Consider the following 15247-nt stretch of genomic DNA (forward strand, 5'->3'; position numbering starts at 1 on the left):
TTTGCTATCAAAGGCGCTGGTTTGAAAGATTTGTTTGAAATTTCTAATAAATATTACATTTAATATTAAATTGTTTCTTATTTTCATTTCTATGCCATATGATTGCATTTCACTATGTACATAGTCATAATATGAAGGTACATATAATACATACATAGACAAAATTTTAGAGTAGTTTTTCTTATATATTTCATACTTGGGAACAGAATCCCTTTATTACTATGGGAGCCATAACTCAGTAGTCGCGTTTTCGTTATTCGCGACATTTCTCAGGAACGTAACCCTCGCGAATAGCAGGGGTTTACTGTATTACGATTGTGCTGATAGATGGCATAGTTCTTTATGTTGGTGGAAATTTGAGGAGTTAGATAGGTTTCCTGTAGACAGAAACCAACTGGAGAGTAGTGGTTAATTAAGACTTGAATATCATTAAGGTTGCTACGAAATCCTCTACAATTCCATTGTAGAATATAAGGCATTACTGATGTTTAGTAAAAGCTGCTGCTTCTGACTGTTTTGTTAATGTGACTGTCTTGTGACATTCAGGCTTTGATTTGTCTTTTTTTGAGAATAATGGTCGACTGAAGTCCATTTCTTCTTCCGCACATATTTCTAAGATCGGTTCTTCTTGTCTGGATGAGTCAATTGTATCCATAGACTTTTCTTGTATATTCTTTTTGAAATTTGAGTTACGATTATTCGATATAGAAGCAATCACTGGGGGAGGAGAAGGATATGTAGCTGGTACTGTAAGTGCAGTATTACTTGCCTGGTTCAACTGTTTCGGGACATTGGACTGTTGCTGAGAGAGAATAGTCCAAGCCCAGTCAGAGACTGAGGTGTTTGAAGGGACTGTAACATCAGTTTGGGTGGCCACTGATTGATATTTTTGCACAATATTGGCGTCCGTATATTTATTCATATTGGGAGCAAGTAATTTCTGTGCTTCTTGAAAGCTTACTTTATTTTCTATCTTATATTTAATGATTTCCTTTTCAGTTTTCCATCTGTCACATGTCCTTGAGTAGGCAGGATGGTTTCCTTTACAGTTGGGGCAAGTCATTTCTTTTGCCAAACAGTCACTTTGGGTGTGGTCAGCGGACCCATAATTAGGACAAACTTGGTTTCCCCTCTGCACGCCGTTTGAGAGTGGCTATACTTCTGGCACTTAAAACATCTCAATGGGTTAGGAATATATGGTCTAATGTGGCAGAGTAGGCAGCCTGCTTTTATTGATGGTGGTAGATTTGGCATGTTAAAAGTTAGAATAATATTCCTTGTAGGTGTGAGTATATTTTCTCTTTTCACCATAATTCTTTTCACAGCAATGACATTTTGAACTTGAAGCTCTTGTGTTATCTCCTCCTCCGTGACATTCAATAGATCCCAGCTGGATATAACACCCTTAGATATATTTATGGTTGCATGGAGAGAAACTTTTACTGGAATTCCAGCAAAGCTTGTAAGTTTTAGCAGTTTCTCTGAATGTCTACAGTTCACTGTTTCCAATTGAAGGTCGCCCGATTGCAGTCTCTTGACTGTCTTAGGAGATCCTGCCAGACTTTCCAGGTGTTTCTGGATAAGGAACGGAGAGAGAGAGAGAGCTTACTGAGAGGCTGATCTGCAAGAGAGTGCATTATAAGAAATGCAGAATAACTTGTTGGCGAGGAAGTAGTATTCAACCTCTTGGGTTGCGACGTGTTATGGTCAATGTCTAACTCTGGCTGAGAGCTTATCGGCTCTAGAGGCAGAAATGTATTTTGGTCCATGCTTGCTCCTTTTGGCCCTTGGCAAATTAGCTTTTCTGCCAAGATTTCTGGCCCTGCTGCGGGAGGCAGGAGCAGTGCCCAGTGTGACCAAGCGTAAAGTAGTAAGTGTTAGTAAAAGAAATAGGAAAAATAAAGAAAGGTAGCTTTTCTTTCTTGCTTTGTGTAACAGTAGCTGATATTAAATAAATTAATTTCTTAAGGGCAGGAACTTAAAATAACTCTAAATCTCTTTTGGATAATCACACTTTAAGCACAGAGAAAAGGCTCGATCACAATCGCTTGGCCACCCGGGGCCCACACAGTTTGTGAGTGGCCATATTTTTGGCATTTATAACAACTTAAAGGGTTTGGAATGTAAGGGCAGATGTGGCAAAATAAATAACCTGCTTTTACAGAGGAGGGTAAGTTGGATGTACTGAAGGTGAGAATAATATTTGTGGTAGGTGTAAGTTGATTATCTTTTTTAATCATTATCCGTCTTGCTTAAATTATGTGTTGGCCCTGCAGCTCTTGGGTTGTTTCTTCCTCGGTAACATTTAATAGTTCCCAAATGGATATCACACCCTTAGATGAATTTAGGGTTGTGTGTGGAGATATTTTAACTGGAATGCCAGCAAAGCTTGCAAGTTTTAACAGCTTCTCAGAATGTCTTTAGTTTGTGGTTTCTACAAGTAAATCTCTTGATTGCATTCTCTTCACCGTCTTGGGTGATCCTGCAATACCCTCCAAATGTTTTTGTATGACAAAGGGAGACAATTTACTCATGCACTGACTAGTAAGTGAGTGGATGATTAAGAACGATGGGCAAGGTTGCTCCATCTGATCAGTCTTTTGTGGAAATCTGGGGACGTGGGGTGATCTGGCAGGGATTTCAGTTTTAAAGCATATTGTAGAGAACTGTTTCTATTTAACAGATAATGATGGCTCATTTGATTCCATGTAAAAAGTATTTCATATTGCTTTTGAAATGTTTCAAAAGCAATATGAATTACCTGATGATGAATAGGATCCAGACATCAAAGGACACCTGTTTCTGGCTGGGACCCATAGTCTAGTTTAGATCATACAAGTACATGAAAAAGGTATTACTCCTTTTGCAGTCCAATGCAATGGTAAATTGCATTGACATTCTCTGTGCTTGCTCCTCCACCTCTTTGGGTGCAGTCCAATGCAATGGTAAATTGCATTGGACTGCACCCAAAGAGGTGGAGGAGCAAGCACAGAGAATGTCAAATGTCTTGTACACTTTGGATGTAGTTGACAGATGTGCTGCAAAAAGTCAACTTTGAATCAAACACAAACTACAAAAATTTAGTCTCATGTACTACTGGAATAGCATTTTGTCTAAGCCTCAATTCAGATTCACGATGAAAACTGCACTTGTGACAATAATGCATGCAAATAGTATAGAAAGAACTAGAAGCCATTAGCCACTGCCCAGAAGTTGAGGTGATCAATGTTTCAAATTGCATTTCAAATGAAGAATGGGAGAATACTGTGATCAAACTCATAAGGTATCATTTAAAGTTCTATAGCTTATTAAATAAATAAATATATACTTCCATAAGTAGCATTCCAAATTTAGTAACTTAACCATGGTTTTAGTTTATCTAAAAAATTTCTTTGGACCATCAAGTTTAACAACTTTTTAAGATTAAAAACATAAATAAAATAAAAACTACTGTTGAGTGAGCCCTTCTTTTTCTTGTAATTAATTTGTCATTTGGTCACAATTTTATTTTATTATCATCAAGTAAAGATACATAAATATAAGTGTACTTTTAAGTGTTCTCATACTTTTTAGTTTGTTTATTGAATACCTGCACGAATTCAATACAAATAAAATACGCACATGTATATATAGTCTTCATTAAAATTATTCAACATAAGTTTTTAATTTCACAACTGTTTTTATACATTGAATTTTCTTATTTTTAAGCTATCTATAATAAATTTTAGAATAGAATATGTGGGTCCAGAAACTGCCTTTGTTCATTGATACAGCATTTATATCATTTTTGTCAACCTGAACATAATTTCTGATATAAATAACCATTATTAGTTCTTTGTATCAAGTTTGACATCCTAGTTGCTTTTCATGGATTTTTTTTAGATGTCATTACAAAAAAAAAGAAGGGCACACCACCAATGACAGAAGAATTAATACAATATGTTCTTTTATATATTGCGACATACCTCTTTGGCCTCTTTATAACCATGATCCAAAGCTCTAGTCCGTTCAGCAGCTTTGGAAACTACCCTTTCCCACCTATGCTGAACACTGATGAGTAAATTCTTAATCAATATAACATCTTGCTTTTGGCTGAAGTATTTAAGATGAGTACCCTTTTTGTCAAGATTTAGCATTATCTCTCTGTGGGCTCCCACATCTTTTTGGAAGTTCTAAAATATAAATTATTCAACATTAAAATAAAATAAAAAATTAACTTTTTGTTCTCATGGCATTTTTAAAAATTAATATTGTAAGAAAAATAAGTAGTTAGACATTACATCCATTTTATAGCACACCTTTTGCAACTATTTTGTCAATTTCTTACATGGTAATTTACTTAATAGAGTGGTTTGCTCACTATCCATAACATTCTCAAATAATGCTGGAGAACTCCAAGGTTCTATTCTTAACCTATTTTTTCCCCCTTTTATACATCATTTATTTAATTTCTTTTGTAAATTACATCTGCAGGTTTGTTGGTGATAGCATATTAATCTTTTTCTTCTTCTGAGAGGAAAGTGGAGCAGAAATTGTTGAAGCTAAATAGTATTATTTAGCCATATTTATTATAAAAAAGCTGTTTGGGGTGGATGGAATCTATCCAGTTATATTGTTGTTGTTCTTTTTTATTGTCTTTGAGATTTTTTGGCACAAGGGCCTCTTGGGCCATATTGTGCCTGTTCATGATTAGATACAATTATACAAATTTAATCATTTCAAATACTTAAACAGTTCCTCGAAATGTGTTTTATCGCCAAGAATATGTGATAAGCTTAAGGGTTCCTGCAAGTTGTATAGGAAGCCAAAGCTGGATTTTTGGACAGATGAAAGCTGTGGACATTCAATTAAGATATGATTTATTGTTAGCTACAACTAGCAATAGAAACAATGAGGAGGATTTTCTCCCAGAAGCAAATATAGATGAGTTGGATGGGAATGACCGATGCAGAGTCTTGCCAGAATCACTTCTTCTCACCTGTTTCTCCTGAAACTGGAAGCCCACAGGTGTGTCTCTTTTTTTATCTGCAACAGTTTATTATTCGTTTGAGTTTGCCAGAGGTGAGACCATCGTTTTGTACATGTTGTTTTATTAATAGATTTGTAGTCAGTGTAACGCACTTTCAATTGACTGAAGGATCCATAGTTGGGATGTTTAGCAGTGTCATCTGCACATTCATTACCTGGGATGCCGACATGACCAGGGATCCAGCAGAATGTAACCTTCTGGTTGGCTGTTTGACAGTAATATAATCAGGATTGGATCTCTTTTTCAAATTTTGCAAAATACAAAATACTAAAGACAATATTGATATGAAATTTCTCGCAGTTTTATTTAACAAAGAAATAAGCCATACTTGGAAGTTTATTTCCAATTAATATTTGAACCAAAATGTATAGTGTCCATTTTGAGAGTATCAAAATGGCCAGTATCCATTTTGATACTGTCAAAAATTAAAAAACTTGGTTATCTCAAACTTGGATGTACAGATGTGATAAAAAAATACATATATTTGTTTATCCTAAATACTAATAGTTATTGAACCAGTAATACTCCAGTAGTGTAGATTCCTTGTTAATAAAAAAAACTTCTTTGCATTAGATTTACACTTAATTTGCACTGTAACTGCCAGCTAGTAAATATAATTGAAACTGCTGTTACCAGTCAAAATGGATACTGTCAAAATGGACAGTATACATTTTGGTTCAAATATTAATTGGAAATACTAAAGTCCAATCAATATTGGACTTTAGTATTTTGCAAAATTTAGAGGCATTTTATAGATACAAAATTTTAATTTTTTTTATATATCCCACAAAATCTGAAACATGCACTAATTATAGCAGGTACAATTTTATTGAAGTATATTAGAATTTCATATACAGAGTAATTAATTATTCCATTTAATATATAATTTCAGACTTCATAAATCAATAATAAACAAAAAGAAATACTCACTCTATGATCTTCAATTTGTTCCAGAACAACTTTCATTGCTCGACTTACAGGCTTCAAATTTGTAAGATATTTCTCAGCATTAGTCAACCATTCCACAAATTTTTGCAATGCTTCATGAAATTCTGTTGCTTCGCGAAGTGCAATTTCAAGTTTGATCTAGAAGTGACAATTTCAATACAAAATATTATATGAGTCACTGTTTTATATAAAATACATAAGAAAAAATACTTTTCATTAAAAATCATATATTCCTTATTATCTAATAATTCTATATTAATATTAATATAGAAATATAAAATAAAATAAATAAATAAAAAAAGAATTATAATAAACTATATATTAATATTCTATCAGAAATACTTTACATAAATACTCTCATTACATTCCTCTCATTATCCTCATTTTTTTGACTCAAAGGAATCTGATCTTTGGGATCTGTGGTTGTGATATTTGGGTCATTCATGTTTGCTCCTTTTAGCCCTGGGAGTGAGCTTTTCCTCCCAGGTTTCTGGCCCCACCACGGGGAATCAGGAGTGGTGTCACCTAGAGACCAAGCGGAAGTAGATTGGTGGTTAGTAGGACTAAGATATAAATAAACCACTGACTTTCCTTTTTTAGGAACTTTTGCGCTGATACTTTTCAGCAACTATAAATATACACTGTGATCACTGAATTATGACCACCCCTATGAAAACTGAATGCAACCCGTTGACCACATTAAGTACGAGAGTGCACAGTTAGTCAACCACGTAGCATAGATAAGGTGTCAGTGGTTCAGTAGGTAGTAAAATTCCGAGCGTGATGGCTAAAAGGAAGGATTTATCGGACTTCGATAAAGGACAGATTGTGGGAGCTCAGCAAGCTGGTGCCTCGATTTCCCAAATGGCTGAACTGGTGGGGTGTTTAAGAGCTGCCGAAAGAGAAGAATGACATCAAAATGGTCAAACGATGACCAGATGGCAAAACTGCAAAGGTTAGTGAAAGGTTGATGTTAGAGGTGAGCGCTGGGTCCGACGACTCGTACAGGCAAACAGGAGCAGCACTGTTAAAGAGTTGACTACCCAACACACAACATGGGCCAGCCGGGAACAATATCTGGCATTACCATGCGTCTCATGCTCGCACGTATGGACTATACCAGCAGACGACGCCTACGGCATCCTCTCCTAACCAAGGTTCATCGGCGTAAAAGACTCGTCTGGTGCAAAGAGCATGCAAGTTGGATGTCAGAAGATGGGAAGAAGGTGTGCTGGTCGGATGAGTCATGTTATTTACTCCCCACCGTAGATGGTCGGGTATGGATTTGGAGTCAACAACATGAGGTGCTTCATCCATCTTTCATGCACGGTATCAAAAGTGCAGGCCAGGTGGAGGTGGTTGTATAGTGTGGAGCATGTTTCACTGGCAGGAACTTGGACCCCTGGTGCATGTGGAACAACGTATCGCTGGTCTCCGCTATCATCAACTGCTTGCTGACTGTGTACACCCTGCTATGTTACATTTTTTTCCCGAATGGCGATGGTGTCTTCCAAGATGACAATGTGCTGAGCCAGCGGGCACTTGATGTGCAGGAATGGTTTGAGGAATGCAGTCCTGACTTCCAGCATATCGATTGGCCTCCGAACTCCCCCGATATCAATCCCACAGAGCACTTCTGGGACACTATGGAAAGGCATATCAGGCATCTGGATACACCAATCACCTCCATTGCTAGCCACATTACACACAGCCTGGTTGGCCATACTTCCCGAACACTTCCGACATCTTGTTGAATCAACGCCATGTCTATTAGCTGCTGTACTGAGGGCAAAAGGAGTACCTACGAAGTATTAGGTGATCATAATTCAGTGATCACTCAGTGTATACAGTAGAGAATTTGCTTTAAACTCTAGAAAAATTTATCACACCATCACTGTAGAAATCGCTTTATAGTCTCAGATCACTAGAAATGCTTGGCACTCGGGGCCTCTGAGTCGGCATATATTATGTTTTTTTGAACTGACAAGTGTGAAATATTTCTAGGACAAGTCTAATGATATGTGACCCAGTAGTATAACTGCTGCATTTGGCTGTAAGAGAGATAGAAACAGTAATATTAGGGAAACAGCAGATGCACTCACTTCATTGCCTAAATTTGGACCATCAGTGTAGATCTCAGTAAAATGGAAATAATTCTGTACAATATGTAGTTGGTGGATGTTAATATATTATTATTGGTCATATGGTGCAAGAAAGCCTGAGGCTTGTGCTGCACCAGAGAGAGAGAGAGAGAGAGAGAGAGAGAGAGAGAGAGAGAGAGAGAGAGAGAGAGAGAGAGAGAGAGAGAGAGAGAGAGAGAGAAAAGTAGAAAGGAATCACCAAGAAAGAGAAGAATGATGATATCCAGCTCGGGGCCCTGAGTGTGCCAAGCTCATACTTACCAGATGTGAGCCCCTGGGGTTGCAAGAAAACCTTTTCCATATTGCTGAAAGTAATCAATCAAGTTTTGCTAAGGACTCTATGAGAATGAAACATTCCAAATGTGGTCTTAAAATTGCCTTATTATGTTTGATAAATCATTGATAGAATACCATGAGCTTTCCTGGCTGCCTGTTTACACTGTTCATAAAACTTCATATCTGCCCACATTGTAACTCCCGATTATTACCGCCCTGCACGATTATTATGGATTATAGTAACGGTTCCTTCCATTGTAAATGGTTCAACCTTTCAGATACATCATGGGTATGTTTCATGGAAAATTTCTACAACCCATTAGATGAGATAGACAGGTGATCTCCACTCCACTGCACTTGGCAAATTGATGTGTTGAATTTTTACCAATGGCACAAGAGGAAGCTTTCAACTTCCGTTCCTCTATGAAGAATATCATTATCTTGGGCTGTTTAAAACAATTTTCAAACTGGTACATGACTTTTTAATTAATTTTGATTTGGACTGTTTTACACACAAAAAAGCTGCACTTTCCTATGATGAAATTGCATTGTCAGGACAACAGATTTTGACTGATTATCCAAGGTTATCCAAATATTAAAATAAATAAAAGTAATGAATCGAATAAATAGAATTAAAGGGAGAGTGAAAAGCAAGCAAACAAACAAAAAAATAAATAAATAAATAACAGAATTTATTTGATAATCCATGTATTTTTATTCCTTGAATAATGATTAAAAATTATTTTTCATATTCTTTTCTAATGATAACTAGAAAATGTGAGAGACAAATTTTATGACAAATAACTTCCCTATTAAATATAGTTCAACCTCGATATACTATGCCTTGTTATACCACTGTTTTGGATATAATGCCATCCCAGAAGAGGAATATGAAAAATGATCAGGTTATGGCAAACACACAAATTTCACAATAGACACCAACAATAGCACTCTCCATACCTTATGGCAGGAGAACAGCTAATTCAGCAATTTCCATATGAAGACCAATTGAGCTACTGTAATCCTTCGTGTGAGATATTCTCCTAATTAGGCAATTAAATTTTTATAAATAACAAGACTTATCTTAAAGTAATTACAGTAGATATTCAGTTTTCTGCCTATTTAAACTTGATTAGAGATGCAATAAAAAAAATTAAAAATACATTACGTCACTGAAATTGCACATGAGAAACTGACGATAAGTAAAAATTTTTATTCTGAGAAAGGAATGAAAATGAGTACCATTTACAATATATTCAGTTATATAACCCCAGGGGCTCACATCTGGTGAGTATTATAGGCAGAAGGCAGAACAGCCTTCTGCAGAACAACCACAAGGCAGAAAAGATCCAGCTTCAGTCTCACCTGCTGCAGGTGTGGCAGGACAGGTGGGCAGAAACAACCAAAGGAGCCATCACCCACAAGTTCTTGATGCAACTTGAAAAATTTTATCCAAAATTGCCTACTTGGTTCTTTCCGGGGTTGCAAACAACATACTTGCTAACTGGACATGGCCCTTTCAATGCAAAGTTAATGGACTTCACCCTTGCAGAAGACCCATGCCATACATGTGGAGAGATCGAAATCTGGGACCTCCTCATGTATGACTGTCCGCAATATGAGGATCTCAGGTGCATCCTAATTATGAGTATAAGATACCTCCCCAAAGGGTAAGAGTTTCACCTACTGGATTCAGAGGAGGAATACAGAGCCCTGACCAACTTCGCTCAAGAACTCTTCTCAAGAAGGAGAACGCTAAACGCAATACACCAGGAGTGAAAGACGACCAGCCAGATAACAAATCAAAACATACTTTCGGACACACCTCGGAATGATAATTATGTGGAAGATACTAGCTGTCTTGCCTAGGAATAGTGACTGTGCACTTCCTACAATGATACAAACCAACATTGGAATCAAGAAACCTGCCTATGTACCAACAAATGTGAGACCTAAGTGAAACTGACAAATCTACTAACCGAAGATGGGGAACCAAAGACATTCAATCTGGATGGGACACTGTCAAACGAGCGACTCTATTACCGCACACGATCTTATATGACTACATTACGACTGCTGTAGCCTCACTGCCATGTAGCCAAATGGCGATCTGTACCAGCTCCCTTGCCTGGTACCCTTTTTCCTCTCCCCGGCAGGTTGTTGTTGTTGTTGTTGTTGTTATTGTTATTTTTGGCGCAAGGGCTGCTTAGACCATATTGCGCCTATCAGTGATATGAAAGTTATCAATGGTGACTGTTATGGAAACAGTCAGAGACGATCATATAGTTTTATTCGTTTAAGAAAACAGAATAACTCCAAGGGATTAGCATCGTTGCCTATGATGTGAGAGAGTTTTAGAGGTTCTTTTAGATTTGGAAGGAAGCTGAATGAACATTGCCGAGCATGTTTGTACAGAGTGCATTCAACAAGAATGTGCTTCATTGTTAGCTGACAGTTGCATTGAGAACACTGTGGAGGATCATTTCCTGTAAGGAGAAATAGGTGAGTAAACTGGCTGTGGCCGATTCGTGCTCTGGTTAAGATGACTTCTTCCTTTCTGTTAGTACGAAAACTAGAGGTCCATAACTGTGGTTCTGATTTTATTTCCAATAGCTTATTACCCGTTTGAGCTTGCCATCGAAGTGTCCATTGTTCCTTACATGTCCTTCGTATCATAGGTTTGTAATCAACATATGGAACACAAAAGCCTGAAGATAATGGGTTAGATGGATGTTTTGCAGCATGGTCTGCGCATTCGTTTCCTGGGATCCCAGTGTGACCTGGGATCCAGCAGAAGATGACTACTTGCTGGCGTTCCTGAATAAGAATCATCTTACTTCTTATGGTTTGTATTAAAGGATTGGTTGGTGAGGAGATGTTTTGTAGGGCTACTAGTGTACTCTGCGAGTCGGTATATATTATACTTTTTTTAATGGAGCAATGAATAATATTTTCTAGGGCAAGTTTAATGGCGAATAACTCAGCTGTATAACTGCTGCATTCAGTAGGCAGAGATACAGAGATGGTGTTAAAAGGGAAAACTGCTGCAGCACCTACTCCACTATCAGACTTTGATCCATCTGTGTATATTTTCATGAAATGCGGATAATTTTGTGTGTGAGAAGTATGAAGTTGTCGCACGTTAATATTTGCAAGGGAATCTTTTCCCCAGTTCAGGAAGTAATTGTCACAGGATGAATTAACCCAGGACCATGGGGGAACTGAAGTGTTTGGATCTTGGAGGACTTTTTCAAGGTGCACATTCCAGCTTTCAGATAGAGCCTGCAATCTGATGCCAGTAGGTTGGACTGCTCTGGGTTTATTTCTGTAGAACATTTTAAACTGTGGATCACTAAGTATAGGCCAAATTGGATGGGTAGGCATGCTTTGAATTTTAGCGGCATAATTCAAAAGTAACACCTTCCTTCTGAGGCAGAGTGGAATTTCATGGGCTTCGGCGTAGAGACTTTGTACTGGCGATGTTCTATAAGCACCTGTAGCAATCCTAAGGGCAGAATGTTGAACAGGAGCAAGCCGTACTAGCACACTCTCCCTAGCAGAGTCATACACCGGGGCTCCATAATCAAGACGAGATCTGATTAGAGTTCTATACAGGTGAAGTAAGGTGTAACGGTCAGCACCCCATGTTGTAGAAGAAAGAACTCTGAGAATGTTCATTTTTTTCTGGCAGGTTGTCCGGAGATATTTGATATGTTCTAAAAAATTAAGTTTCCTATCAAAAATTAGACCGAGGAGGCGAATGCTACTCATAACTGAGATAGGATGATTTGTTAGGTGTAGCTCTGGGTCAGGATGCATCCCTCGTTTGTTACAAAAGTGAATGGCACTCGATTTTTGATGAGATAGTCTGTAACCATTCTGTGTCATCCATAGTTCAATATTGTTTAGTGAGATTTGTAGTTGCCTTTCAATGAAGTTCATATTCGGCGAACTGCAGGAAACAGTCAGATCATCAGCATAGAGATATGAGTTCACAGTCTTGGGAATACATTTGGAAATATGATTTATTCTCAATGCAAATAAAGTAGCACTGAGAACTGAGCCCTGTGGTACTCCTTGCTCTTGTATGTAGATTTGTGAGAAGACTTCTCTATAGCGAACTTGAAAAGATCTATACTGAAGGAAGTTTTGTATGTAGCATGGTAAGTGACCTCTCAGGTCAAGGGAATGAAGATCTTTTAAGATACCAAAACGCCAGGTGGTGTCAAAGGCCTTCTCTATGTCAAGGCAGACCATGACAAGATGTTCATTTCGTATAAATGCATTCCTGATATTTGTTTCAGCTTTAACCATAAGATCTAGGGATGAGCGATTTTTTCTGAAACCAAACTGGTTATCAGAGATTAGATGTTTTGAATCCAGATACCATGTTAATCGGCGGTGTATAATTTTTTCTAATGTTTTACTCAAACAACTGGTAAGAGAGATGGGTCTATAATTGTGAGGGATAGAATGATCTTTGCCTGGTTTGGGAATTGCCACTACATAGGAGTGATGCCAGCGAGTGGGGTATGAATGTTCAATGAATATACGGTTGTAAAAGGTCAGCAGCAATGACAGTGATTTATTGTCTAAATGTTGAAGCATTATGTAATATACTCCGTCAGGACCAGCAGCACTGTTCTTTGAGGAATATATAGCTTTTTGAAGTTCAATCATAGTAAGTGTCTGATTGTATGGTAGAGAACCAGCGGTTTTGAAGTTAAGTTTTGATTTTTCGGCTGAGGCTTTGATCTTCTGAAATGACGGATCATACGAGTTCGAGGCAGACAACTGGGAGAATATTGTCCCTAGAGTATTCGCAATTTCTGCAGGACTAGAAAGCTCCTGTCCATTCCAGTTGAATATTGGCGAGGATAATGGAGGAAATTTGCCATTTAGCTGTCTTATTTTTTTCCATATTGTTCTTACATCAGTATTTTTATTTACTGAAGTCGCAAATCGGATCCAAGAGTTTTTTTTAGCTTCCTTTCTGATGTGTCGGGCTTTGGCTCTTAGTTTCTTATAATTTATAAGGTTGTTGGTAGTAGGGTATTTGCGAAATATATTCCACGCTCGGTTTTTTTCTTTTTTGGCATTCTTACATTCATCGTTCCACCAATAATTTATAGGTCTGTAGGTGACTGATTGTGATTGTGGGATGGCAATGGATGCAGCTGCTAGAATTTCTTTGGTGATATGATCAGTGGCTGTGTCAATTGGGAAGGATTCAATGATCTGTTTATCAAATGAAACATGAAAGGTATACTTGGCCCAATCTGCCTTGGTAAATTTCCATTTTATTTGGTTTTTTGCAGTTGAAGAGCGTGATGTTTGGATCTTACAGATTAATGGGTAGTGGTCACTGTTTAGTGGATCATCTAGAGCTGTCCACTCAATATTAGGAAAGAGGATCGGAGAGCATATTGATAGATCTATTGCAGACACTGTTCCTGTTGGGAGATGGATATAAGTGGGTGAACCAGTATTTAGGATGGTTAAGTTTTGTCTGTCAATGAGCATTTCAATGAGTTGCCCTCGTCCATCTGCATTGGGAGAACCCCACAATGGATGGTGTCCATTGAAGTCGCCCAATAAACAGAAAGGGGTTGGCAACTGCATTATAAGATTTTCAAGTTCGTGAATAGTACACGGATGATTGGGTGGTAGATAGATCGAAACAAGAGTCAGAGTGATGCCAATTGCTATTCGGGTAGCAACGGCTTCTATAGAGGTTTGTAAAGAAATGCGTCTGCATGGGACTCGCGAATCTATGAGTATGGCTACTCCACCACGAGCATTATTTGCAATAGGTCTATCTTGTCTGAAAAGAGTATAGTTTTTTATCAAAGGAGATACCTGAGGAGTCAGATATGTCTCCTGTAGGCAGATGCCCACTGGTTTATGCTGCTTAATTATGTCGTATATGTCATCAATGTTGCTCCTAAAGCCTCTACAATTCCATTGGACAACGTTGTTCATTATTTCAATTTAGATGAAGGAACTGAATCTGACTGCTTTTTGGAAGTCTGTTTGGCACGGTCAATTTTAATCCTTTCTCTTTTTGAGAAAACCGGTCTTTGGTCTATTTCATCTTCTGGATGGATCTCCAGAATGGTTTCGGTATCATCTTGATTGGAAATTTCATTAGTATCCATAAGGGAGGAGTCAAATGTCTGTTTTCGATTAGAATCTGCGTTATCTGCTTGGACGGATCTTACGGGATCTGCACCGGCAGAAGGTGGTATCGTGACTGGTGTATTGTTAGCTCTAGTAGAAATCTGTTGCTTTGAAGGTTGAGGTGCAGAAATGAGCAGGGAACGAGCCCATTCTGAAATAGAGGTATTTGGAGGTATTGATGTATCAGTCTGCACCGATACTGAATGAAACTTTGTAGCGGCTTCAGCATACGTGCGTCTAGGCGTGATTAGTTGTATTTGCTTTCTGGCTTCTGGGAATGAAACTTTCTTTTCTATTTTATATTTCTGAATTTTTTTCTCATATTTCCATTGTTCGCAATTTTTAGAAAAGGCTGGATGGTTACCTTTACAATTGGCGCAGAGTGGAGCCTGGGCTTTACAGTCAGCCTGGGAATGATCTTTTGAACCACAGTTAGGACATACGGGGTCTCCTCGACAGACTGTTTGTGAGTGTCCGAATTTCTGACACTTGTAACATCTTATTGGGTTCGGGATATATGGGCGAATGCGACAATGCAAATACCCTGCTTTTACGGATGAAGGTAAATTAGGTGAGCTGAATGTCAAAATTATGCTACGAGTTGGAAGGAGTTCTCCATCTTTTTTCATCATAATTCGTTTTGCCTGTGTGACTTTCTGGTCCTGCAGTTCCT

The 15247-nt window shown here is 37.9% G+C and overlaps 1 protein-coding gene across 7 annotated transcripts in view; it reads right to left on the minus strand.

The window, feature by feature from the left end:
- Positions 1 to 15247, minus strand: part of LOC150085455 (uncharacterized) — a 1845429-nt gene that overhangs the window by 474411 nt on the left and 1355771 nt on the right. For all 7 annotated transcript variants that reach the window (XM_090374043.1, XM_090374041.1, XM_090374042.1 and 4 more), the window contains 2 exons: positions 5960 to 6115; positions 3966 to 4172 (listed from right to left, as the gene is read on the minus strand). In XM_090374043.1, coding sequence (XP_090230169.1) covers positions 3966 to 4172; positions 5960 to 6115 — 363 coding nt within the window. The remainder of the gene's footprint in view (positions 1 to 3965; positions 4173 to 5959; positions 6116 to 15247) is intronic.

Source organism: Mastigoproctus giganteus, chromosome 5 (assembly GCF_048544385.1).
Source record: "Mastigoproctus giganteus isolate SK-2022 chromosome 5, ASM4854438v1, whole genome shotgun sequence".
NCBI lineage: Eukaryota > Metazoa > Arthropoda > Arachnida > Uropygi > Thelyphonidae > Mastigoproctus > Mastigoproctus giganteus.